This window comes from Leptonotus elevatus, chromosome 4 (genome assembly GCF_054856555.1).
Source record: "Leptonotus elevatus isolate MCC_2025b chromosome 4, RoL_Lele_1.0, whole genome shotgun sequence".
Classification (NCBI taxonomy): domain Eukaryota; kingdom Metazoa; phylum Chordata; class Actinopteri; order Syngnathiformes; family Syngnathidae; genus Leptonotus; species Leptonotus elevatus.
Window position 1 is genome coordinate 8680952 of NC_141242.1, and position 26716 is coordinate 8707667.

A 26716-nucleotide genomic window follows, 5' to 3' on the forward strand; every position below is an offset into this window, starting at 1 on the left:
TTTGTAATGTAGTGATGTCATCTATCCTGCAGGGGGCAGTGCACCACATACAATTGTCTTCATGAGTTGACGCGGAGATAAAATATTGAAAACAATATTTAAATTGACATGTCGAACTTAAATTCAACCAGCCATGTTTTACTACCATGAATTAGCATGAGCTATACATCTGAATATTGAATGTGGGCTCTTATGCAGCCAGGGTTGGTCGCACCAAAAATGAGCACACTTGTGGAAATCTCTAGAATGGGAGGTAAGCGGGAACCAAATGTGAACATTAAAGTGGAGGAGAAAAACGCTTCGCTCTCCGGTTGGTTCACTTTGACGTCAGATTTCTTTGGGGCCCGCCCCCTCGCTCAAGTGGCAGCAGTGAATGTGAATGGAGAGGTTGTGGGGGGGAATCCGACTTCACACAGCAGAGCGTCACTGCGTGTGGATGCAGGCATCCTGGGATTGTTCCTACTTTACCACCGCACGACGTAACGCCAACCTGTCGGGACCGCGATGGTGCAAGGCTACGCGACTCGACGAGCGGCTGCGGGCCGTTTAGGGGACCCGGGAGTGTGGTCGTTGTGACGTTCACTTGCACGCCGCTGTTTGTGCTGACTTTATTGTTCCCGGGTAAGACGCACAGCGAAGATGTTGAGCCGATTCGTGAGTGGCAGCGTCAGGAATCTCGAGCGGGAATACAGCTGCACCGTCCGGCTGCTGGACGACTCGGAATATACGTGCACCATTCAGGTGAGTCACCTGTCGGGCCATTGTGCGATTGTGCTCGAGCTGAGTGTCATTCTACCCTCGCATGCCTCCTCTGCTGCTCTCTGGCGAGAAGCTGACCCCAAGTGTGCTCTCGGTTTTGTCATTTCAGACAACCTAACGCTAATTTCGGGTGATGCATTTACCCCCCGCGTGACCCACTATCGTCAAAACACATCAGCTACAGGCAAGATTTACTGTCAGCTCTGAGATGGTGTGGAGAAAAAAAAAGATCATCTTTGTAGCTCTACAATGTGGGATAGTATCCCCCTGCTGTGTACCATTGACACTCACACAGATTGTCTGAAGTGAACCCAACAATTTGCCTTTATAGCTTATGTTAGCGTCAGCTTTTATAAATTGGCGTTTTTGGACTAGTGAAATCCCTCATAGGTGCATAAGTAATACTGTAGAATATACCCTGAGGGACTCCCACTGTAGATCTATTTCTAACAGTGCAGTAACCTACATTTGTACCTTTTGACACTTGACTCCTAGTTCGCGTGAGTCTAATGATACGTTTTATGGGATATGTTAGTTTTATCATGGCTTAAGGCAACGGCAATTGAATTTTGAGGCACAAGACGAGGCCAGTATGCCAGTGGTTTGTCACATGGGACGTGTTTGTAGCTTTCTGATATCTGTTTAAGAGTTTCGATGTTCAGCTGTCTGGGGTTTCTTCATAACTCTGGGTTCGATAATAACAATAACTTGAACGTATAATTTCGAAGTATACAACAGAACCAGTTTAATGCACCCCACAAACATCACTGTACGACTGGGTACGTTTTTGCAGACTGTAGTCACTGTACCCTGTTGTATTATTGTCAGTTTTGATAATGACAATAACTGGAAAGTGCTTTTGACCACACCAGTTATCTAAACCCTCTATAACAATGGGGTGGTACCCTCAAAAGTATTGTTTTGTTGACTTGACAATTTTTATTTATCCAGGTGAGGCAATTGAGAACAGATCACAAAAAATCTGCATATATATTCATTGAATAAAAGGTACAGAACTGGCTAAAATGTGTAATGATCATGTACAGTGTACAATATTATCTTTGCAATCAATTATTTTTCGCACGAACGTCCATGATGCGTTTTATTACTTGTTGTCGAACGTTCCAGTCATTCAGGGCAGAACATTGAAAATAAGATCCATCCCAAAAGTAGTGCGGACGAAGAGGTTCGTAAAACTGGGTGGTATGCGCGGTGAGCAGAGGGCGGAAATAGGATAGGGTCTTGAATGTTTTATAGATACAGTAAACACGGACCAGTGAATTTGCCTGTGCGAGTGAAGAAGATGCTCATACCTTTTTGGACCGATGAAATGGCCTGTGGGGGTACAAGTACAGAACGTACACTGAGGGACGTCTATTGTTGACCTATTTCTGACAGTTTAGTATCCTACCTTTTGTACACTTGACTCTTTATTTTGTATTTTTGGGTCCATTGGTGTCCAATTATTATCTCAGTAGGGTCAATTACAGTAGCTTTGTATCACTCTTATTATCTTGCAAAACATCAATACCATTAGGGCTACAATAAGTTGTCACAGTGATGTTTCCATTTTGGAAACATGCCTGGCTTTTCTGACCATGGAAAATGTACCAACGTTTAACACCTGGTGTCCAAAAGTGTTTGCACTTGTAGTGTAGATTGTCCCTTGAAAGGCAGAAGAAAAAAAAAAAGACTAGAAACAGCTCAGCTAACATGATGCTCAAGGTATTCTCTTGTCTGTCACTGCTAATTCTGACGTAGACGTGGGTCGTTAATAATACATTACAAGGTATCCAATTTCCATATCCATAGCATTCCTCTCAATGTGATGAACAATCTACTTTAATTTAAGTCGCACACCTGTAAAGAGAATAAGAGGGACTGCTGGCAACGTCTTTTTTGTAGCTACTGCGCATCCAAAAACCACACTTTTTTTTTTTTGTTCAGACTCGCATCCTCCCGAGTCGGTGAAAAAGAACCTGTCACATCAACTACAAAACAATTTCTTCCTCTTTGGTGGACGCTGCAGTTAAGGATTAAAAGAGGTGTAAAAAGACATCCCCGGAGACTTTGCTGACTAGACACATTAAAGCATTGCCAAGACAACATTAACCTGCCTTGTAGAACAATGAAACATTCATAAGACCTTCCAGATTCTTCCGACTTCATCAACAGGCTCCTCTTTTTTGTCCCACGAGAAGGTGTGAAACAGATACTGTAAGATGGTGGCTGGGCGTCGGTGTTGTGAGCCAGACCCCGTGTTTGTGCACTGCCAGAGGGACGGACAGTGAGGCCAGCAGGTGTTCCGTTTGCAGCGGAGTCGCGTGGTCAGGCCGGCTGACGTCAACATGCATTAAGAAAGGATGGGGAGTGGAGTGAAAGAGGAGAAAGCTCTTGCTGGGGCTCTTCAGCTCAAAGCGGGTGCTAAGTGAAGGGCTGTGTTCAATACGCAAGTTTGCCACCTAGGATATCTCAAGAGGCTATTTCCAAGCAAAAGCCTTTTTTCGCTCGTTTCTTCCGTGTCTTTTGAACTATTTTTGGTCATTTACTCACTGACCATGACATGAGGTGCACCAGCAGTTGAATAGCCCCCAATACAAACATTTGCAGAGATATAGTAATACTAATCAATTCTAATGAACACTCTCAGAGTGCTATTGATTTTACAATATGAAATACTATTGGATGCTCTAACATCAAAATTAACAGGTTTACCACCTTGTCTCCAGTTCTAGTACTGTTCATTAGCCCATTCACTGCCATTGGCAACTATAGACGTCAAAAGTTCATGTGAATTATTTCTATTAGTTTAACAATTTTTCATTTAATTGTATTTTTTATGAAAACCTTTTTTTTAATTGTACATTAATAACAGATATAAAATTATCATGTGATTAATTATGATTAAACGCCCCTAATTTTTTAATATATATTTTTTAAATTAGGCCCATCAGGCGATTATTTTTTACAATTGTAATTAATCACATGACTTCACTAGTTAACTAACGATTGATCACAAATTTGATATCTGTTATAAAATTACAAAAAAAAAATGTTCTAGGTTTTCATACTCTTGTTAGCAAAAGTGGATTTTTTTTTAAACTAATAGAAATAGTTAAAATAAAATGTTGACGTCTATAGCCGTCAATGGCAGCGAATGAGTTAAGTGATACAGGATACAACAATTAGGTCACAATACGTTTTTTCAACGTCTGATTGTGTTTGATTGAGATGCACACTCTCACTGATCTGATGCCCCACATTCAGTTCTACGTTCGTCTCCGCTGTGCAAACTGCTATCACTTTATAAACATAACAATTTTCCACAGAAAATGAAAGCACAGAACGCACTGTAGGCGTCAAAAGGCATTTAAAAGAAGCAGCTATTGTGCAATAATTTAATTTAGCTCGTCAACACAAAAATCTTCTTTACAATATGTTCTATGTCGCTGCACTAGGCCAAACACAGTATTCTGATTAATATTGTGTTTGTTGAATATGCAGCAAAATCCACAGTTTTCTATCCATTTCAAGGGGCAGCCATTTTGCCACTTGCTTTTGACTGAAAATGACGTCACAGTTGCTCTGGGCTCAGGTAACAACCAATCACAGCTCAGCTTCAGAAAACAGGAGAGCCATGATTGGTCGTTACCTGAACCTTGATCAACTGTGATGTTTTTTTTGGCCTCCCCCTTAAATGGATAAAAATTGGTGGATTTTGCTACTTAACTCATATTCCATAAACACAATATTAATCAGAATGTCGCGTTTAGACATACAACAAATTATTGTAATTTGTAAAGAACAAGAACAAGGTCACCTTTAATGAAAGGCAAAAGTGAGATCTCATCATTCCACAAACCCTTTCGTTGCAGCTGTCATCCGGATGCAGGTTGACAGATGAGCCCGGAACCTTCTTTTTGCCCTTAGGCCTCTTCTACTGTGATTTTAATGCAGTGTTACAGCATGGAGTCAGACTGAGACTTTTTGTCAGGTCAGAAATACATGAAAATGACATTTACATGCTCCTGTGCAAAATGCAGAGCTCCAATATTATAGTGTAGCGCTGTGTGTCTCTTCTGTAGCTAATCCCAAGTTTGCCAATAATTGTTCTAGCGACATCTCACAGTTGGTATCCAAAGGCAAGCCTCAAAGGGGTTTTATACTGTTGGTCTTAAAGCGTCTGTGCCTGCACTAGAACAGTTCAAACCCTTTTCTGAAATTGGTGTGGGAAGAGGATTCACAAAGAAAGTGGGAAAGGCGGTCGCCACAGACACGGGATAAAATCTTTGCTTATCCCTGAGAGGATTGGTTGACTTTGGAGAGCCTCTGAATCTTGCTGGCAGTTTACTTGTTCTCACTCCCCCCCCCCTCCCCCATTTGAAATGTTTCTCCAGTTACTTATACTGTAGAAGTGTGATAACAAAACACATACATTTTTTGCTTCTCACACAATTTTTAGGCTTAAGAAAGCCACTGTGTATTATTTGGTGACTGTTCTGATTAATTCCAGATTTTAATGAATGGCTGTCTGCTGTGTTCCGGCCCACTCTAATCGAGAGTTAATTATAGTTTACACACAATGAACCCTGTGATTGACCATGTTTTCCTAATAAGTTTCATTCAAATAAACCACAACCGTCGGAATATTACTAATATGAAAATGAAACGCTTGTGCAGAGCTGTCACTACTGCGGTGAAGGACAATTTGTTAAAACAGTCCCAAATTTCCTGTAGTCTGCCGCCATCTTGGAGTCTCTCTGTTGAAGCGGTGAGGGATTGGAGCCTGCGTGAATCGTGAAGGGTTTTACTTTGAAGCGCAGTGCCAGCATCTCAACTGTTGCTACGGTGACTCCACAGTTACCCAAACTCAATGTAAGATTGCTCACTGGTCAGGATTGCCCTCCAAGAGTTCTGTGCAGATAGCTTAACATGTAACACAAGTTTCCATTGAAATCAATTACATTTGGAATAATGTGCTCCAGAGTTCAAACTCTTAGCATCATTAAACCTTTTATTTAAACTGTACGGTTAATGATTTAAATAACAAGTACGATTATTAATTGTCATACAGGTTTTAGCAGAGGTGTTTAAAGGGGAAGTCAAGATACAAGACAATAATATGTTATATGTCACCTGACCTCCCTAGTCTAAACGTGACATTACATTTATTGAATATGAGTTATGCAGCAAAATCCAGCCGTTTTGATCATATCTCAGTGGGCGGCCATTTTGCCACTTGCTGTCGACTGAAGATGACGTCGCAGTTGTTTAGGGCTCAGGCAACAACCAATCGCAGCGTGGCTGTTTTCTGAAGCTGAGCTGCGATTGTTTGTTACCTGAGACCTGAGCAACTGTGATGTCATTTTCTGTCGACAGCGAGTGTCAAAATGGCCGCCTTCCGATATAGATAAAAACAGCTGTATTTTGCTGCTTAACTTATATTCCACTAATGCACTAATGAAATTTTTTTTTTGGGGGGGGGGGGGTGTTGACTTCCCTTCTAAGACAAAAAAAAAATCACCTCAAAATACGAGAGTGACAATATCATATTTTACTCCAAAACCCCTCCTCGCTCTCACTATGTCCTATACCACGATTACTACTAGAATGATTGTCAGGTTTGTAAAGAACGTGTTAGTTCAGCTGCTACGCTGTTGCTATGCTTCATAGCATGAATGAGTCAAATGTGTGACAACGGTGAATGTTTTATGACCTCGGGAGAACGTCATTTGCATTTAGCAGCATCGCTATTGGCTGAACCCGTGGCACATGGTTAGTTGCAATTAAGCATTACATCACTGTTGCGTCTCGCCGAGCTTGGCTGAGAAGCGCCCACGCCAATCTTTTTTTTTTTTTTTTTGACAGTTTGTTACAGTATGTGGGATTAGCCGCTTGCAGTTGCATGTCTTTTTCATAAAACAGCTTTTTACAAGATGTCAAGGTTGGCACACAATCCTCACCATTGTGTTTCTGTGCTATCCCTCAAATAGCTTTGATATTTCAATGGGATAAATTGGGAATAGCAATTAGCACCTAGCAACACATGTTCCGTAGGAAAGTAACAGATTAATGGCATTTCCATTCATTCATATGGAGAAAGATGATTCGATGAAGAAGAACAAATTAAGGTCTTATCTCAAGGCATCACTGTTCAAGCAATAGTATAAAAATAAAAAAACCCACTCCCATTTTCCATTATATGTTCTATTGAAGGCATTCTGGGTTCTCTCTCTAATGTCATCAGCGCCATTGTAGCTAGAATAAGTGGTCTTCTCCTATTCCCTAGTGTCTCTTTGAGAATGGAGAACAGGGACGCAGCCTGTCAGTCTGCTGAGTCCTCCATTGTGTTGTGTTGTCTGGAACAGAAATGGGCCTTGGTTTATGTTCCGCCGGCAAGCCTGGTTATTAAGCTTCCCAAACAGAGTCTCTGTGGTAGCTATTCTACTAACGAGGGTCTTGATCTTTACAAGACCTGGCTCTTGGGCTATGGCCCAAAAAAAAAAAAAAAACATAGCACGCTTATCAGGAAATTCAGCGCACTTCCGATCATTTGTCATTTGGAAAATAATACAAAACTTAATTCCCGCATAAAAAATTAAAATAACCTTATTACATGTTAAGTCATACCCCAATCTAATAATGGACTTAAACAAAAATAATGATAATATTGTCATTTATTATTGAGCAAAAGTTGTTGATTTAAGAAAAACACGATTTCATGGGTGCAAAAGTATGTGAGCCTCTCACTTAATCAGACATTGCACCTCCTTTTGCAATGATAACTTCATCCAAACACTTGTATTTTTTTTTGTGATTACTTTTTTGGGGTTACTTTGGGGGAATTTTTGCCACTCTTCCTGGCAAAATGCATCCAGTTGAGAGAGGTTGGATGGGGCGTCTAGCATAAACTGCCTCTCTTCAAACTCCTGTTTGGGATTGTGACATGGTGGAGGTACTCGTAGATTTGGGCTAAACTTCCCACAACTAATATCTCAAGCTACTTGAGACTGAATCAACAGCAGCGACGTAGTCTGAGAGCGGTATATACTGGATTCATTCAGAAATACAGTCCTGAATTCAACTTTAATGTAAGTTTCTTCTCGTTTGTCCCTGAAATGTTGTTGTTTTTTTACAACCCCCCCCCCCCCCTTGTCCTCCTGTTATTTCATCCTGTCATCCCGACCTCATCTGCGCCACGGGTTACCTCCATCACACTCAGCCTGTATCATCCCGTGGTTCTGCCTCACTGCAGGGTGTTTGGAGCTAATGATTCGAGCCCCTCCTTCTCGCAGCCCCCTTTTCTTTTCATCCGTAAGCTGTTGTCTCTTCTGTATGCTTCGCGGGCTCTTCCTCCTGTTGGCTTTTCAAGTATGGCCTCCTCCTATTCACAGACACAGATTAGTTTGTGTACCTTCATGCCATACTTGGCCTTGGACAAATACTAATAAAGAGTAAATTTGATAGTGGTTATATAAGTCTGTAGAGATGAAACATGATTGCCTCTGAGAGGACATCCTTTCATGATTTCAGTTTTACAAGCAGCTCTCTCAGTAACTAATTAGTAAGACACCATTGGCAACTTTCTCCATCTTAACATTGAAAGTATGCTGGAGGAACTTTAGCTGGCTAATATGAGCATTATATTAAACTGTTAAGCAATCAGTCAATAAAGCCCTTCGAGGCAATGTATCAATGCCTTTCTCATTACTTTGCTGTTGACCTCTCACGCCATCCGAGCACAAAGGGATAGACAAACCCTCCGTGGTTAGCTTAGCGCTAGCTAGTACGACAACAAAGATGGATTGCCAGGGATGGATTTAAAACTTGACCAAAAAACGAAAAAAACTCCCTGGGTCCTGCTGTTGGCCAGTGATGGCGAGGGATCTGGAGGCTAAAGTAAGTTATTTTAAACTAAAAATGAAAATCTTACGTAGGCTGACGCGGCTACGTCAGCCGCTTACAATCTTGGTACACTATTATAATTCATATACCTGGAGAAATGTCTAGTCTTCTTTCACATTAAGCATACTTTACAATTAAATAATAATATAAGTGAATATGAAATATGATTACATTTTTTTCCAGAGCAAGGGGTGTGGGAAAAAAGGAGTCACCAGTTTCTTTATTTATAATAACACAAACAATAACACAATTCATTTTATTTAGCATCTGAAATTCTGTCTGCACTATTTAGCCCTTTATTGGTATTTTGTCACCCAAGTACCAAATTAAGTGGGTGACACGACTCTCTATTATATTGCATCAATATCAAACTCATTCTAGTACATGCTACCGCCTATGAACTCAACAGGCAGAGTATTTATTCCTCATTTATGTGGTGTTAATCAGTGCACGTTGGCACTTTTGCAGCATTGTATTCAAAGTGGATTACAGTTCATAGGTCCTTTTGAGAAAAGAAAAAAAAACCCTCTCGCACTCACGCAGATGAAATGTGCGAAGAACAATATTGACGCAATCCTCTTACCTTGGTTGCACCCGGGCGCCTGTAAAAAGAGACACACTGAGAATAGAAGTTGTGTTAATTCTCAGTGGAGCTCGCTCATGCTCTTCCACGTCTTTTTTATCTCGCTGCTAAAAAGATGCACTTTTAGTCAGGTGTGCGGGGGCTCATTGGGAGGATAGTGGAGGAGATTTCTGGCTGACTTATTTTATGAGGATCATTATTTCTACGCACGTGTGTCTGCGGGGGTATTGGATCCATCAGTCAATGCTTTGTTCCAATTTACAATCAAATGAAAGCATGCCTTGGCTCTTTTTGTTCCATGTGTTTCCTGGCTTGCAGAACATTGGCAGCTAGTCATGCGTAGAACCATTCTCCTTTCCCTTTGTGCATGTGTGTGTTTGCGTGTGTCAGCGCAGCCGTCAGAGGAGATGAATGTCTGCGAGGAGCAAATAGATGGACACGTGGGTAAACAAAGCAAAGGTAGCCAAGCACCACAGGTTTGACGACACAAATCTTTCTTTACTCCCACTTAGGAGCTTGGATTTTTTAAGAGTTGCATATTTGGAGTTTCACCAAAACGTTATGGAAAAATGATACGACTTAATAAGTCAAATCAATCTTTAATTCAAACCATCACTAAGCGTGACGTCACACGAGGTGTCCTATGAGATTTCAGCACAGTGAACATTTAAACGAATAAATAATTATTTTAAATAAAGAAAAGTAAAATAGGGTAAAAAAATCCTTTAGTTTGACTGATATGAGTATTTGATTTATTGACAATTGTTGTCCTTTAAATTGTATTTTTTTTCTAGAAAACAAAACAAAAAGAATATACTTAAGTAGGGGTGTCAAAATGAGTGCGTTAATATTGAGTTAATTTGAAGTTCCTTTAACACCACTTTTTTTTTTTAAACACTCGATTAACGCCCGTGCCTTGCACTGTGCTGTCATTAATGTCTGACATTAAACACATCTACTGGCAGAAAAATGACCTTAACACAAATTAAAGTGTCTCTTTTTTTTTCTTTTTTTTCCTTTTTACTGTACAGTACATCTTTTTAACATTAACTTCAAACAACTTTATGAATTACTAAAAGATACCACCATATTTGTATTAGGTTAACATATTTTTCCACTTTTATGTTAACAAGAGTATGACAAATTGGGGATATTTTTTTTATTGTACATTTAGAACAGATATATAATGTGAGATTAATTAGCAATTAATCATTAGTTAAAGCTACTGAATGTAGAATATTCCATTTCGAATCACTACTGCCACCTGATGATGAAAAATGAAACTGCACCTACCGTTCTTCACATATACACCGCGCACATTACGTCACATCCGCAGACAGGGCACGGGAAATTCTAACCCGATTCCAGTCTGAAAACTATTGGCTTGCAGGAGTACCCATTGTGAACACCTAAGGTGTTAATCTACTAATGAGAAGGCATTTCAGTCATAAATGTTTAAATAAAAAGCTTACTGTAAAGTTATTTTTGGGAAAAAGGTTCCATATTGGAGCTTTTGTTATTGACACCATGCGATTAATTACGATAAAAAATGGCACCCCTATTCAAAAGTAATATTTTCATTTTTTTCATGAAAGCTAAAGCTAAACTGTCTTGTGCCACTGAGACCGTCTATACCATTAATGCCATTGTTGAGATCCTCATTATGTTGCAATACACAAGAGGGATCTGTGAGCTGAAGTGCTCTAGGATAAGGCGGTCGGCCATCTTGCATTCAAAGCAGACAGCAAATAAATGGTGTTATTTCTGAGAGATGTACAGATTTGCGAAAGTGTCGTCACTATCCCACGTCTTCACCGTTATTACGATTGCATGAAGACATGAGTGTAAAGGGTTTCATGAGCAGTTAGGATCATTTTTGCACTTGTGAATCGAAGTTTGAAGCGCAACATGAAATTTGTGCAACCCGCAGGATTTTTATGGTGTCGATGATGAGGCAAATGGGTTTCCAGTCCAAGCGTTGACATGGGTTTAGAGTTCAGCAGCTGTGCATATTATGATCAGTGTGCATGTGCATGCCTCCCTGGAGCGTCTTCGATACAACCCGGGGTTCATTTTACAAAGCATGTTCAACAAACACCGAGACTAACCCTGAACAGTGAGTTGACATGCCCTGAGATAGGGGAAACTGCGTTTTCAGTTCCAGGACCGAGTAGTTTCACCTGGCGTTGCCACTACACTAAAAAGTCCACATCAATGGAGCCCCGATTCGTCGAGTCACCATGGCAACGGGGAAGGGCAGTGTGCGGTGCCGCCCTCTGCTGCTACGTTGTTTTTTTGTTGTTTTTTTACCCCTCTCAACTGAAAATCTCATATGGCGAATTTGAACATGTTTTTAGAAAAAAAGTGCAATACCGCAGCGGCTCCCCATAGACGTGGAAAAAACGTTGCTGCTCGGGTGTCGGGTCAATGCGTACATTTAAATGTAGTCCTTTGCAATCACAATAATATTACAGGGGAAACATGTCGAATGGTAACTCACTAACTCGGTTCATTTAGGTGCAATCCTGCAGGGGAGGAGCGCACTTGAATTAAGATGAAACATAAAAACATTTTTCAAACGGTTATAAGAAGAAAAAAAACGGAGCGCAACACACAATATATGCTGTGATGTGAGCGCAAAGACTACGGCTGGTAATGTTGCAAAGTTATTAAGTTGTGTATGTAGGTGATGGATTGTGATCTGAAACGTTACCGCTTCAAAAAGATAACTGTCCGGAAATGCAAGCATATCTCAATCAAATCTCACGACGAATATTTAATAAGCGCATCTCAGGATCGCGCAGTGCATTGTGGGTAAGGGGGCGTTACCCTGCTACCAAACAATAGTCAAGGATAATGGAAAGCCATGGAGACAGACGATTTCAACCGCTTTAAAGCGTTTTAGTTGTCGCCGTGGATTGCCCGTTACAACGAGGACTGCGTTCGGCAACAGACAGAAACGGAAAGACCAATGGCTGCCCTTGCATATGCTGCGTCGTTCCAAAAACGACCATTATTGACAAAGGAGGAAGAGAGAGATGCTGTGAAAAATTACTACATGTCACCGCGGACCTTATGAATGAGGAAATGTAGCTGAAAGGCGGGGACGGAGAAAACCTCGAGGTTCATTGTGAAAAACCTGCTACCGGCCAAGTTTGGCTTATGGAACATGTTACTACGGTAACTGACCGAGCGCTTAAATTACCTCTTTTTATTTCAGGGTTTCTTAACCCAGAGTTCTCACTAATCCTGCTTTGTGAAATAGACCCCTGCTCTTGTGTTATGTAAACAAAAAGGAGAGAAAATCTGTGTTATATCAGTTGTAATTACATCTTTAGTGAAGGAAGTTTTCTAGAGTAATATTTGTGGCATTTTTTTTTTTAATAAAGTGTATTTGTGTGTAGCTTGCCCATGCCAATGAAAATCAAAAGATATTGCCTGCCGACCTCTGGAAATGAGACTCTCTTTTGTTTTGGTTGAGCACGTACACACACGCACACACACGCCCACACACACACACGCACACACACGCACGCACACACACACACACACACACACACACACACACACACACACACACACACACACACACACACACACACACACACACACACACACACACACACACACACACACACACACAGAGGTGCACCATATGGCAGTGGGATTGCAATCCAGAGGGGATTGTTTTAAGCAGTGATGATTCCTTCTCACTAAATTGTGTTTATTGAGCTGGCGAGCTGGCCCCTTTTTGCTGCGGGTTATGAGACAGGTGCCACTGCATTGTATGCAGCGCCTTTCGCCATGTCCATTGACTAAATCATTTGGAAGGGACGACTGATTGTTTGATTGCTCGCCCCTGGCCTTTATGGCTGCCAACGCAGTAATAAAGACATTCATCTTTTTTTGCCATATTAAATATGTCTTTACTTTGAGGCGCCCCGGTGGTCGAGTGGTTATGACATTTGCCTCACAGTTCTGAGGTTGGTGATTTGAATCTGAGTTTATATTAACGCAATTTTTAACAAAGACATTTGTTTCTGCTGTAGTATAGCGCCACCTACTGTCGAGGAGGACTTATTCAATGTAAAAAAAAAAGGTTTTTATTTATTTTTGCTGTATCTATGGGCTGCTGGAAGAAAATATTAATCATGATTACTTTAATAATAATTGCGATCACAATTAGGACAATCATTATTTTTTGGGGGGGTAAAATAAAAACAAGAAAATGTTTAAACATGTAAAAAAAAATATTAAGACAATAACATTTCTTTGAAACACTATAGTTATGCAAGTTCCTTTTGGACCAAACCAGATTTATTAAATTAGACATTTTAAAATAAAAAAGGTACAGATATTTAAATTTAAACAATTCAAAATTAGTAACCAGGAGGGATCCTGTGGGTTGCTGGGATGCTGATGATACACATCTGGGATTTTTTAAAAATGTTTTATTGAACAAAGCTATTTTTAATCCTCATCCTTCCTCAAGGCCAGTACAAAAAATAATCACACTACTAGAAGAGTAGTCGTAGACATCTCTGCCCACATGCTGCCTCGAGCACAATGCAACTATTGTATTAGCTAATCTGTAGGTGCTAACCCTCTAGGTAATAAACAATTGCGTGGATGTGTTGCATAATTTTACAATGAAAACTCCAAGGTTGTATTCTTGGATTCTGGTCAACATGAGAGTTGATGTTTCCTATCAGCGTTGGTTCACATTCACACAGCTGCTAACAGAGAGGAGCTTCTTTACAAAAGCACAGTCAGTGTTGCCAACTTTTCGGATGATGATGATGACAAACACCAACTTTACAAACAGGAAGAGTGGAACCATTTTTACATTGTTTTTCTGTATGACAAGATAGGAGCCTGGTGGAAGGCACTTATGAAGCCGATTGTGCTGAATTTTGCCAGTACATACTCAATTATATTTTACATAGCAAAATATCCATGTTACTCCAGAAACGTCTGACCTGAGGTGTATTTTCCCAAGTTCTCCTTTTCTCACATTTATATGAGAAAAGATCATCATGCAGCTTGATGTCTTATTTTATTATGTTGAATTGTCAAACATGTCAATTTATTAATATTTATCATATTTACATGATGTTTTCAAAAAAGGGGCATTTTTTCTAGAGGAAGAACTTATTTAAGCATTATGTTTATTTAAACAAAAATGCTATGAAAGTTGAGCTTGTTTGGTATCGGGAACATTTTTTGCAAAAAGCGCAACTTGTTTTGAATAATCTCATTTTTCTATAAGTGAAGGGGGAAAAGTCTATTACCATTTGATTTAGGTTTAAGGCATAGTTTCTGTGAGCAGGAATGGAAATAAAAATGATCTGTTGTGATTTACCGCCATTTCCATCATAAATAGATGTAAATGTAAAAAGAAAAAGAAGATATAACAACATATGTCAATAAAGCTTTGATGAGTAAGTGAAGAGGACAACTACTGCTCGGAAGACAAGTCACCTTGTATGAAATCTTTATGAATTTTAATTTTTAAAATAAAGCGAACAGTTGTTACATTAAATGTAATCACCTTTAACTTTGAGTCATGTTGCAGCAATGTGAGTCTATTTAGCTTTTTCTTAGCTTTGCATCAGATGCACATTTTGACCATAGCCTACACTTTTTTTTATTAATTTTTTTTATTAATGCAGTCAACATGCTCAATGAATACAGCATCCAGTGGGATTTCCCCCTCAGAATTAAATCCAGTTATTTATTTATTTTTGCTGCCGAATCCTCATTGACTACTTTCACTCGGGGCTCCTCTGTGCTTTCCTGACGCTAGACATTAACCTGGCTTTATAATTAATGAGCGACAGTCGAGGATTATGGAAAGCACCCAGGAGTGCCCTTCAGGACATCCCCTTACCAATGTCCTCAGCAGCAAGCAAACTCCTCTGCGTTGCTGCTTGCTTTAGAATGACACAGAAGATTTAAAGTCCACGCTTGAAGTAAGTCTCTGTGTAGTTATTAATACCAAGGAACTGACTACTATGGCCATGTGGTTTTACAAGAATTTAGCAGGAAATTGTACACTAATCTTCACGATATAATGATGCAATAATGGTGGTTCATTCCAAAAAATGTGTTGGACATATTTTGCCTGATTATTTTCTACCTCAACGACTTTTAAGGTGTTATTCACCATACTGGTAGTTTCAAAGAGGTTCTGATAAGTGAATATTATTCTCACTTCTAACTAACTCCTCAAGTGCATTCACGCTACACTGATCAAAGTAAAGCAACGGATTATTTTGAGTCGTAAAGAAAACACAGAAGCATTTTTTTTTTTGCTCCAAAACAATGGGTTCCATGCTGAGGAACAGTCTCTGTTATTTTGCACTAATTATATCCGTGCCTCAACCCGTCTGTTTCTAAATCCTGCACGTTAATAAATAATAGATTAGTGACTGGATGAATTATGTAGTCATGAGTGAATGTTGTGGATGTTGGATAATCAGACACAACTTTTTGACTCTGCAATTCCACAATGCACTGCCACCTACATTCATGAATTTAAAAATGGACCACTTCTCCTCGCCTGCAGCAGAACGGAATATGTGACGTCTTTGATATTTCACTTATTTCTCAACAGTTATTCCTCCAAAATGGAGCGCCAGAGCGGAATGGCGCATAATAACTACTCAGCTGTCAGTTTGCTCCTCGAGAATCTGGCCGGAGTTGTCGGTCAATACTGCGGCGACCACTTCATTCAGTGCAAACAGAACCTTGATTTGATTTTCGCCAGCTCTCTTGCCTCTGAGTCAGAGGACAAAAGAAGACCGAGGACCACGGGAGGTCTCGACACTTCAAATTAGCCATCGAGTCTGTGACGGCACAATCTTTTGTCTGGTGCAAAAAGCTCCTTCGTTCATTCCATTTTAACAGAGCTGAACTTTACTAGCTCGCTGCCAACGGAATTAAACTGCCCTTCATTTTTGCATTGTTTTTGCATCATATCACGCAAGTTCCATCCAAAGTTCTGCTAGATGTTAAAAAGAGTGACTCTCGATAAGATGAATGCGTGGAGAGCTGCACAAATGACAGACGGAAGGAAGCGGAGGCCAATTGTAAGTGGCTGCGTAAATCGCGGAGGTTTCGCCACGCTAAGCTGTGGGTGTTCAAGGTCGTTTGTTAAGGTTATTGGCTGTGACTCACTGAGATGGGAAGGCAACTGAGAGAAGGAAGGCAACTGACAGTGCAGTATTATTTAAGCAACGTGTCAACACTGGGACAGGCTGATGGCTTTATGTTCAAAACATCACGGAAAGAGCTTTTCAATGCTGATAATTCTCATAGTTTTACTGTTTGGTGGAAATATCAAAAGTCATGCAGTGCTTAAAATATACAATATGTACAGGGGTGAGCATTTCATAACATTTCCTTGATTATTTTAGGGAACATTTGTGATGGACTATATATATATATATTTTGAAGATATGTTGTATTTAATGACTCAAGTCGAGTCTCAAGTTGAAAACTTTTGCTTCAATGTCAGAGTCGTATTGAAAATAGATCTGCGTAAATGTTTGCTCAAAGGTCATGGTTTTCTTCTTTGACCTGCCGCATACGTAGTCAACGTGACTGATCGGGAAAATCGCAAACAATTTACAGTCTGCATGTAGAATGCTTGGGGATGCTTCATAATAATAATAATAATAATAATAATAGTGTGAAATAACTGGACAATGATTATTAAATGAAGTTGAAGTCGGACTAAATTGTGCTCCAAGCGGAATTTGAACCCGAGTACCCCCTCATCAGTCTTGCTTTAACCGCTGGACTATTGATGACTTGGAAAAATCTGTGACATGATATGTAATTGTATTGAATAAAGGTAATAATGTACAATGACATTGAACATAATAGATGTTAAATAAATGTAAATGTAATAATAATTCGAACCTTGGTCTTCCCGGTCCTAACTAACTAAGCTTAACTGACTTGTTTAAAGCCATGAAACACTGCGTTATTCAGCATTCACACAATAAAGAATCCGAATGAAGGCTTTCAGCATTCACACAATAAGGTATGCAAAGAGTTCTTTAATTGTTGATCTTTGGGTTATTTTGCTAAAAGCACGACACATACGTTCATCAATTTTATGTCGGTTTATGTAGGTTCGACACACCAGGGAAGGCTTTTCTGCTGCTTGGTGTCTCCTTCCATTAACTTGTTATGATATGTCATGTTTAGATCATAACCCACTCCAGAGGTTTATTTTGCTGACCCTGTTCTGACACCCAGTAGTGGATTATTTCTCTCAATCAAGATGTTTTATGTAACCGACTGAGAGGATTATAGAGGGGGGGAAATTCCGCTTTTAGAATTTTGTCCCATGCAGCATAAAGATGTGGCCTGACTGTCTGTCATATGGGTGGGGGAAATAATCTTTCCAGTGTGAAATGTGCTTTCATGTTTCTGAGCTACCAGTGGCCATTTATACTTGAAATGAGAAAATAAATGAATAAAATCAGAAAAATAGTCAACTGACCTTTTATCTGGAATGATGAGAGTGGATTCTGACATCTTGATTATAGCTCAAACATGCTCTTGCGAGGCCTGAGTGGGAGCTCGAGGGACGTCATTGGCGTACAGGCATTCTGTAGTCTTCTTTTATCCATGGCAACCGCTCATTTCGTCATCACTCCCCAGGTGTGCCATGTAGCCGAAACTCTGAATCATAGTCATCTCTCGCTTACCTCAAACCATCATACACTTAATCAGGACATAGCAGGATATGTAATACAGTATTTACCTCCCTGCTGGTTTTATTTTTTTTATTTTTATGAATGTACTCCACATTCTGGTTGCAAATAAAAGCTGCAAAAAGAAATAACAGCCAGTGGCAACGGTCCAATGGGCAGCCCAGTTTGCAAATGAGAATTTGCTTATTGTGGTATTGTAATTAGTGCCTGAAGACTGCAGCATTAGCACATTCTGCTAATCCAACTCCTCTATTGCAGCGAGCTCCCGGCGAGGAGACTAGGACAGAATCCCAGTGGAGCAGATGGATGACAGGATCCGAGGGGGGCTGAAAGGGGCCCCTGTCATTAAAAAGGCTGATTACACGCTGGTAATGAGATCAGCTTTTTGGACTGATGGCGAATGGTTTTAGAGCTTTGCCGCAGAGTTTAGTCCTAAACGGGTAATATCTGGTGGGTCCCAGTCAAGGTTACGGCCTTTGCATTCTGGTGAAATGTCCTTTTTCGTGAATTAAATAGTGCCATTACTTTGCATTTGCAGGCCACCCATCTTTACTTTAAAGGGGAAGGCAGGTCCAATTTTTTTTTGACAATATGCTCCCCTTCATTCATTCTGATTAACTCCTTCACTGCAATTGACGGCTATAAACGTAACATAAACTATTTCTATTAGTTTAAAAGGTTTCCCACTTTTGTTGAAAATCTAGATTTTATTTATTTTTTACTTTACATTTAGTTTTGTACATACAATTTGTGATTAATTGCGAGTTAACTAGTGAGGTCATGCGATTAATTACGATTAAAAACTTTAATCACCTGACGTCCCGAATTTTTTCTTGGTTCTTCTTTTTTAATTCATTCACTGCCGTTGACAGCTATAAACGTCAAAAATTCATTTGAACTATTTCTATTAGTTTAACATTTTTTTTTCACTTTTGTTATGAAAACCTAGAATTTTTTTATTGTACATTTAGAACATATTGAATTTGTGATTAATCGTGAGTTAACTAGTGAAGTCATGTGATTAATTACAATAAAAAAAAAATAATCGCCTCTTGCCCCTATTTTTTTAATAATCTTTTTTTTTTAATGAATTTATGGCAGTGAATGAGTTAATCTTGTGTTAAGCAGCAACATCCGCCCATTTTTATAAATCACAGGTGGCAGCCATTTTGCCACTTGCTGTCGACTGAAAATGACATCTCAGAGCCTAAGGGCCAATCACGGCTCACCTGTTTTCTGACTTTGGTCATGTAACGTTTTCAAGCTGAGCCGTGATTGGTCAGTAAAAAAGCCCTGAGCAACTGTGATGTCATTCTCAGATGACAGCAAGTGGCAAAATGGCCGCCCTCTGAGATGGATAAACAGGCGGATTTTGCTGTGTTTAGATAGTGGGGCTGCATAGAACATATTATTGTAAAGAAAAATGCTCCCCTTTTAAAGCAGTAATTTCTTGTAATTGGCAACTTGATTTCGTGTTTTCTTTATTTCTTTAAGCTGTAAAGCGGTTTAGCTAAGAATCCTCACTTTGTCAGTCTCTTGTCATAAATACAAGTTATGGAAGTGAAGGGACGTCTGTGACTTCGTCCCACAACAGGGATTATAGCGATATGGCAAGCATATAATAATTAGGGAAAGTTTCTTCTGGTGGGATTAAACCAGATTCAGTTTCTCAACTCAGCTGTTTTCTGCTGAAGCTTCTTATCCTTGCGGATAAATTGCAAAGAGCACTGTAGGGGGGCAAATATGTTGACCCAATGTGTCTTTCACCTATCCGCATGGGTCTTAAAGTTACACGTTAAGTGTTGAATGTTATTAAATTAATGTCCGATACTGTGGAATTGTAAATGCGCAAAAGAGCATCTTAACCAATCCTGTAGATGAATCTTGGAGTTATTGTGGCAAAAGCTTGGACAGGGTAGTGATTGCCTGCAGCTCTGGATGACATCATCGCTTCCATACCCGCATGACTGGTTCGACGTTGGAAAGCCTAGAAGGGAAAGGGGACCCGCAGCAAAAGATGCCGCCTCCCACGTCAGCCCGGTCCCAGTTCCACCAAACCACATGCCACCCTCCGCTTCCAAGCCGTGCCACTCTGGCTTCCCCCGAGGGCAAACAAAGACCCCTTTCAGGCCGGTCCCCACTGTGATCATGCGGAGCCGAAGCAATCTGTTCCTCTTGGCTGCTCGCTGTGATGTGACCCAGCCTTTTTTCTTGCCACGCCATTGTTGCTTTATGCAACAGCCAAGCGGGCAGTTTTTTTTTTAACTTCATGATAGGTGACAATGCCCATCTTGAAAAGAGACAGGAGGAGGATGAGAATCAAATTGTTGCTCACTTTGATTTATGCTCCTGGTGTACCTTAAAAGGAAGAAGAAGAACTGAAGGTATATAGCTGTACACTTTTATGAGCCAATTTATCAGTAGTCTATGATCCCACATGAGCATTGAGATCAAACCGTCCAAGGTTAGCTTTGCGCTATAGCTAGCTAGCACAACAGACACAACATGGTTGGACATCCCGGATGGATTTAAAATTTTACAGTGAAAAAAACATCCTGGGTTCCGCCGCTGGCCATTGTACGACAACGGATGTATTTTAGACTAAAAAGTAAAACCTTTCTGTAATTTGCGGTTGGCACATCTGCCGCATACAGTCTGTACACGTTTTAAAAAAATATATATGTGAAAATGAATTTTGGTAAAGCACTTTTGACAACATATGGCGAAGGTAAAGTGCTATATATTATAAGTGCACTCCATTTACAATTTACCATTTTGATTCAACTGTATTTTTCATTTTTTTCAACTATGACATGTTTTTTTAGCAAAAGTTTAATTAGTAACCTATTGATGGTTAAATGGTAAATGAATATACAAATTAGTCCAGGCCCGAATATATACAATGACCCCGCGTTCATTGTGGGATATGGAAAAAACAGATAAAAACAATTTTTGTTTTGCTAGCAAGTACGTATTCTTCAGCCAGCCCTTAGCGCAATGATGTAAAAAAAAAAATATATATATATGGAAACTGAGCCAACATTATTTTAATGGCTTTTGCCCTTAAACGACGCTTTCTGAGTTCCGGTGCCCCGGTGTACATTTCGTGATGGACAAAGCTGTTTGAATCAGCACTCACCTGCGTTCCCACCAGCCCTGTGCTCAGTCAGGCTGCATGCTTCCATTTCATTTGACCTGCGGCGCCAATCCACTGGCCTCATTCAGTCACTGTGCAGCAGTCTTGGTTGTCAAGAAGTCAAAAAAGCCTCCGATACCTCAAGACCTTTTGAAAGCTTGCCGTTATCGGAGCTTCCCGCTCCTCTTTAATTATAATAGATGAAAAAAGGTCATGTTGTAATTGACCTTTTGTAGCTGCCATCAAAAGCAACTCTCATTTAATTCATGGCTTTATTTTATAGTTTAGATTTGGTTGAAAAAGGAGAATAAATAAAATCATTATGTCATGGAAAATTGTTGAGTTGTAAAACTTTATTGAAAGGGGAACGTATATTTAGTTCCACGTATACATAGTTGTTAAGGGACACAGTTAATTGACACACAAATGGATGACAAGGGGGGAGTTTGATGACGTGCATTTCTGTTGAGAAGAATCATGGACATGATGAATGTGGCCAATGAGGTAAATGTTTTGTCATTTGCTTTAATGGATATGAATCATTTTTCTTTTTTGTGCTAATTGAGCTTATTTTGCTCTTTTCTTCTCATTCTGTTCAAATAATTTTTTTTTTTAAACAGGCATTTGTTGTAGAAGTTGTTGGTTTAATTTTGCATCTCATAGCTGGGAAGGGGACTCGAGACAGCCAACTGCTTTTAACAAATAATTTAAAAAATCTATTTTCCATAATACCGCCACTTGATGATTATTATTCGATTTTTATTGCCAGCGTTTTCACCCCACAGACCGTGTAATCGGTCCAAATTGACACATTAGGTGGCTGCAAACACTCTCATTTCTGGCCATTTCCTACTCATTCACTGTAGTTATAAAATCAATCAATATTTTTGTCAGGTTATTTACTGTCTTTCCCCCATCCTCCCTAGATCTCATTAGCCAAGTAATTGTACAGTTTTCAGGCCATAAAACGGGAGAACCTCAGAAGCTTGTTAATTTGCATTCTGCCAAATATCGATACAGCGTCAAAACATTTTCCCCAGACTCTTTCATCTAGATCACACAGTTTGTACACATTGATAATAGTATGACATAATCTCATTGTAGGCAGTTAATTGGAGAGATAATTGTCACATGTAATGATAATAATGAGCCTTAAGCGGGGGTTTTTTTTATGGTCAGAGACGACGACCACGATTGAATCAGATATAGTCACTTTGCATGATCTTTACTGCTGCACTAGTTTTATTTTGGGCTCTATACTGTAAAACGGTGTCTCAATCACTTGTTCCTCTGTTTGAAATCTGGCACACTTAAGTCGGTACCTTACGTAAGCTGTGTGGGAGACTGATGATGAATTTGAGCCTCTATTGCCTCACAAGGGCCGAGTGCTATCTTTACATTGTGCTGCCGCGCCGTACAAGAAATCTCCTTCCCATTCAAAGGGCCAGTCAGCTCTTAAAAGTAAGAAAAGCTTTGTATGGAGGGGCTGCTCGTGGTTACAACACTGTTGCTACGTGACTGTCAGAAATGCCTTTGAAGAACAGTCCTGTCCGGATAAAATGTCAATGTTCTTAACACGGTACACCTGGTTATTAAGCCGCTAGTTGTGCCTCAAAAATGCATTCGCTCTGTGCTGAACATGCTTTCAAATGCAAAAGCAATTGCTATGCTCATTACAGTATGCGCCTTATGAGTAATCTTTTTTTTTCATACTGTGTGAAATACAATGAAAAAGTAAATTTGGTACTTTGGAGTGTTGAGGAAAGGAGTTGAACACAATAAGGGGGTTAAAGCACACGCAACGAAATGTACATTAAAAATGGCTTCAGAATCAGTAAACAGCAATAAGTTTAAACTTTTTCAAACCAATACATACTGAACACAACCGATACTACATGTTCCTTGACCAAGCTCAAAATGAAATTTACCCATCAAATTACTGCAATTTATCTCCATTGAGAAGACTTGAAATGCCATGAATCCATTCCAGACCGCTCAACACCACTAAAAAAAAATTATACTACAACATATGCTGTAGTATTCATGTGTGGCCGGTTAGTGGCGTACAGCAGCTCTTTACACTTACTCTAATTAGGGATTTGTGTTTTTGACTGTTAACCAATGCTCTGCTTAACCACATGCATTACTAGAGCTGGGTATGGATTTAGATTTCCAAAATCTGATTCACAATGGCCCAAATGGTTTGATTGATTTTCGATTCAGTTAAGGATTTCATGCAATATACATTTTTCAGTTATATATTTATTTATATTTTGTATATTTGTATATAATATTTAATGTTTATTTTATTTAAATAATGATAAGTATGAATTTAAAATATTGCGAATTGTCTTTAAAGTACAATATGACAGGTTTTGGGAAATTTAAGAAAAAACTTTTAAGTTCCTGTGAGCAATACATTTAAAGAAAAAAACATTTAGGCCTTTAAGTAAAAATCCTGTTTTCACTTTCAGTAAAATTCTATTTGTGCATGAATTTATGGGAAAACGACTTATTAAAAGTATTGACTCATGGTTTTATTAATAAATATCGGGCTATTGATTTTTTTAAATTTGAACCCAGCCCTGCGTACAGAACATTTCACTCGAGTTGCAGTGTATCCGAATTCGGAAGTAAAGTCACAGTAAATATATTTAAAAAAAAAATCCACTTCTTGATCATAAGAATTTTGAGGATTGTGTAAGATGAATTCTCGACGAATGACACGTCAGCTAAGCCCTCGAGTAGGTGAGCTACATTCACAGTTCCACGCTGTGGCGACTACACTGCTGACATGCTAACCTACCGTCCATCTACGCATTGTTTTACATCCTGACACCGTGTACTCTCCTATGATTGCTGGGGAGAATATTTAACCTTGCGACCACCTTGGTTGTCCGCAAGCCAATCATCATCATGTCTCCCTCGGGGAGAACAAGCTAAGCTGCGGGGGGCTTGTACTGAAAGTTCTATTTTTTGCTCCACTTTTGTAGAGTCATCCTAAGAGGCTTAATTTATTTTAACCATGCAATCAGATCGCGGCTCAAAATACCGGCTTATATTAGAGCGTGGAAACTAATTAAGTTTCATTCTCTCTCTGGTTAACCTCGGACAAGGTTGTCTTAACTACGCCAGATTTCGTAAATCACAAATCTTAGCCCCTAAGCACACTCCACAGTAAATGGCATTAAGTGTTATATAACAGCCAGTTCTATCTACAATGAACTTCATGCCTTTTTGCTATTCTCAAATTCACCTATTCATGTGTTTTCTGTGAAACGTATATTCATCCATCGTAATTGGTCCCAAGGAAGTATGTTGAAGTTATACATCTCAAATAGGGCTGTGACTCAATTATTCTATTGATTATTCCATCGATTAATCAAATTATCTGATGAAATTTTATTTTGCATTAAAGCGTGTTACAGAGCATTTGTTTTCCTGATGACTGTTTATTAACCATGTATTGTTGTTTATTTGGTATTGTTTAGTGAATAAAAAAAACAATTAAGTTCATAATTACTGTTAACTCATTCAATGCCATAAATTCATTAAAAATATATATATAAAAAATTAGGGGCGACGGGCGATTAATTTCTTAATTGTAATTAATTGCATAACTTACGAGTTAACTCGCGATTAATCACAAATTTTATATCTGTTCTAAATGTACAATGGAAAAAAACTCTTGTTAACAAAAGTGGAAAAAATGTTAAACTAATAGAAATGTGTTCAAATGAATTTTTGACGTTTATAGCCGTCAATGGCAGCGAATTAATTAAAAAAAAAGATTATTACAAATTTGGGGCGTCAGGCGATTAAAATTTTAATCGTAATTAATCAAATCTTTGCCAGTATGCTTAGTGGCCATTAAAACTGATTAAAAAAAAAAAATAAAAATCAAATAATCTGAAAAATTATGAATGTTGTAAAATGAGTGTGACATGATATTACAGTAAACAATTTTCGGGGTACAGGATCCGAGCCCTGCCGCAAATAGGAAAATCCATGATTCATCAATTAATTAAAAAAAAACACAATAATAATAATTGTACTAATATAGATAACACTGAACTTTCATTCATTGGACAGCCTCGAGTCTCACTTGAGTTTCAAGTCATTTGAACAGTGTCAAAGGATTAGCCAATAAGGACGTTCCTCCTTGGTGCTCCGTAAGTGACACCGTAGTAAATCTCTCAAATAAGCTGTCATGCCAAATCCACGGTCGACCACCGAACAGTTCTTGTCACTCCTTCCCGCCCTGCTGTTTTGGTGGCCAAATGCGGCACTTCCCTAGTTCAACCGCTCGTGTGCCTAATGCGACAGTCGGCTGCCGCGGCGCGAAGGCTTGCTGAGCTTTGTGGGATGCTGAAGAGCTCTGCAGCGTTTCCCAGCGGGTGACTCAAGTGTGTGACCAATAAGATCATTTGCTAATTCCTCCCAATTATGGTGCCACCACTCGGCGTTAATCGGTGTCTGACTTTAGCAGGTAATTTCACCTTTGTTAAGACCTGGCATTAAATGACTTCTTGAAGTGTGTATGTAAGTGCATATTACCCGCTGAGAGCATTTGACCGCTGGTTCGAACCTTAAAGCTTCTGTTTACCAACCCAAAGCCTCAGCTGTAAATTTGTTGATAAACTCCCCCCCCCCCCCTCCCCCAGCCCATATCCTCCCTGCATTCTGTGAAAACTTTCTTTTCTGGTGCATTCACTGAGGTGATTGCATCTCTCTTGGGCCTCCATTAAAGCCTGGACACGCTGCAGCAGTGGTGGGCCTTTATCGCCTGTGTGCACAGCATCCAGCCTCGAGGGCTAAACAGCTTGCTGCATTTTCATGCTCGGTTTCACCATTGGGAAGTCATCATTCCCGCGGCCCTGAAGACGGTTGGAAGTGTGAATTGATACCATCGGTTGTGCCTCTCTCTCTACATGAGGGGTTTAAGCTTAATTGTGCCAGTACTGCATCTTCGCAGTCGTCAATTAGGTCAGTGATTCTCAACCTTTATTGAGACAAGACATCCCGTTTTTTTGCTATGTGTATGTCGATCAAAAAAGACAAAACCGGTAAATTAGTTCCTATTTACTTCCAAATTCACGTTTGTGTTCTCATTCGCATTCCGCATCTGTTCCGTAGCAGGCATTGACCGAGAAATACTTCCGGCTTTGATCATAAATATACTTTTGATTTGATGATTTTTACATTTATTCCAACTCAAGTAAATATCTGTTTATAGCTTTAAAGAAAAAAGTAGAAAAATGTGGTTAATCGCGATTAATTACGGAAAATTGTGCGATTAATTAGCTTAAATTGTATTGTTTGACAGCGCTAGTTTGTAGTAATTAATTGTTAATTTGTTTGAAATCCAATGGTTTTAGAACGCTTAAAACACAAGGCAAAGTCGTATGAAAACAAAGCGTCTGTCAAGTAAACAGTCTTCCATCTGGAAGCGACTTCATCAGCAGGATAGATTCAACTGCGGCTATCGACTGCAGAAAAGCACCAACCAAGCCAAAAGACCTCCACTTGCTTCGCCTTTTATCCGTCTCTTCGCTTGGTTGCCTCGACTTTTCGGGAGCGCTCTTATTTATCTCTTGTGTCCCG

The 26716-nt window shown here is 39.5% G+C and overlaps 1 protein-coding gene across 3 annotated transcripts in view; it reads left to right on the forward strand.

The window, feature by feature from the left end:
• The first annotated feature begins 353 nt into the window (after window positions 1-353).
• Window positions 354-26716, forward strand: part of frmd5a (FERM domain containing 5a) — a 64825-nt gene continuing 38462 nt past the window's right edge. For all 3 annotated transcript variants that reach the window (XM_086073459.1, XM_086073461.1, XM_086073460.1), the window contains exon 1: window positions 354-741. In XM_086073459.1, coding sequence (XP_085929585.1) covers window positions 640-741 — 102 coding nt within the window. In that variant the 5' untranslated portion in view covers window positions 354-639. The remainder of the gene's footprint in view (window positions 742-26716) is intronic.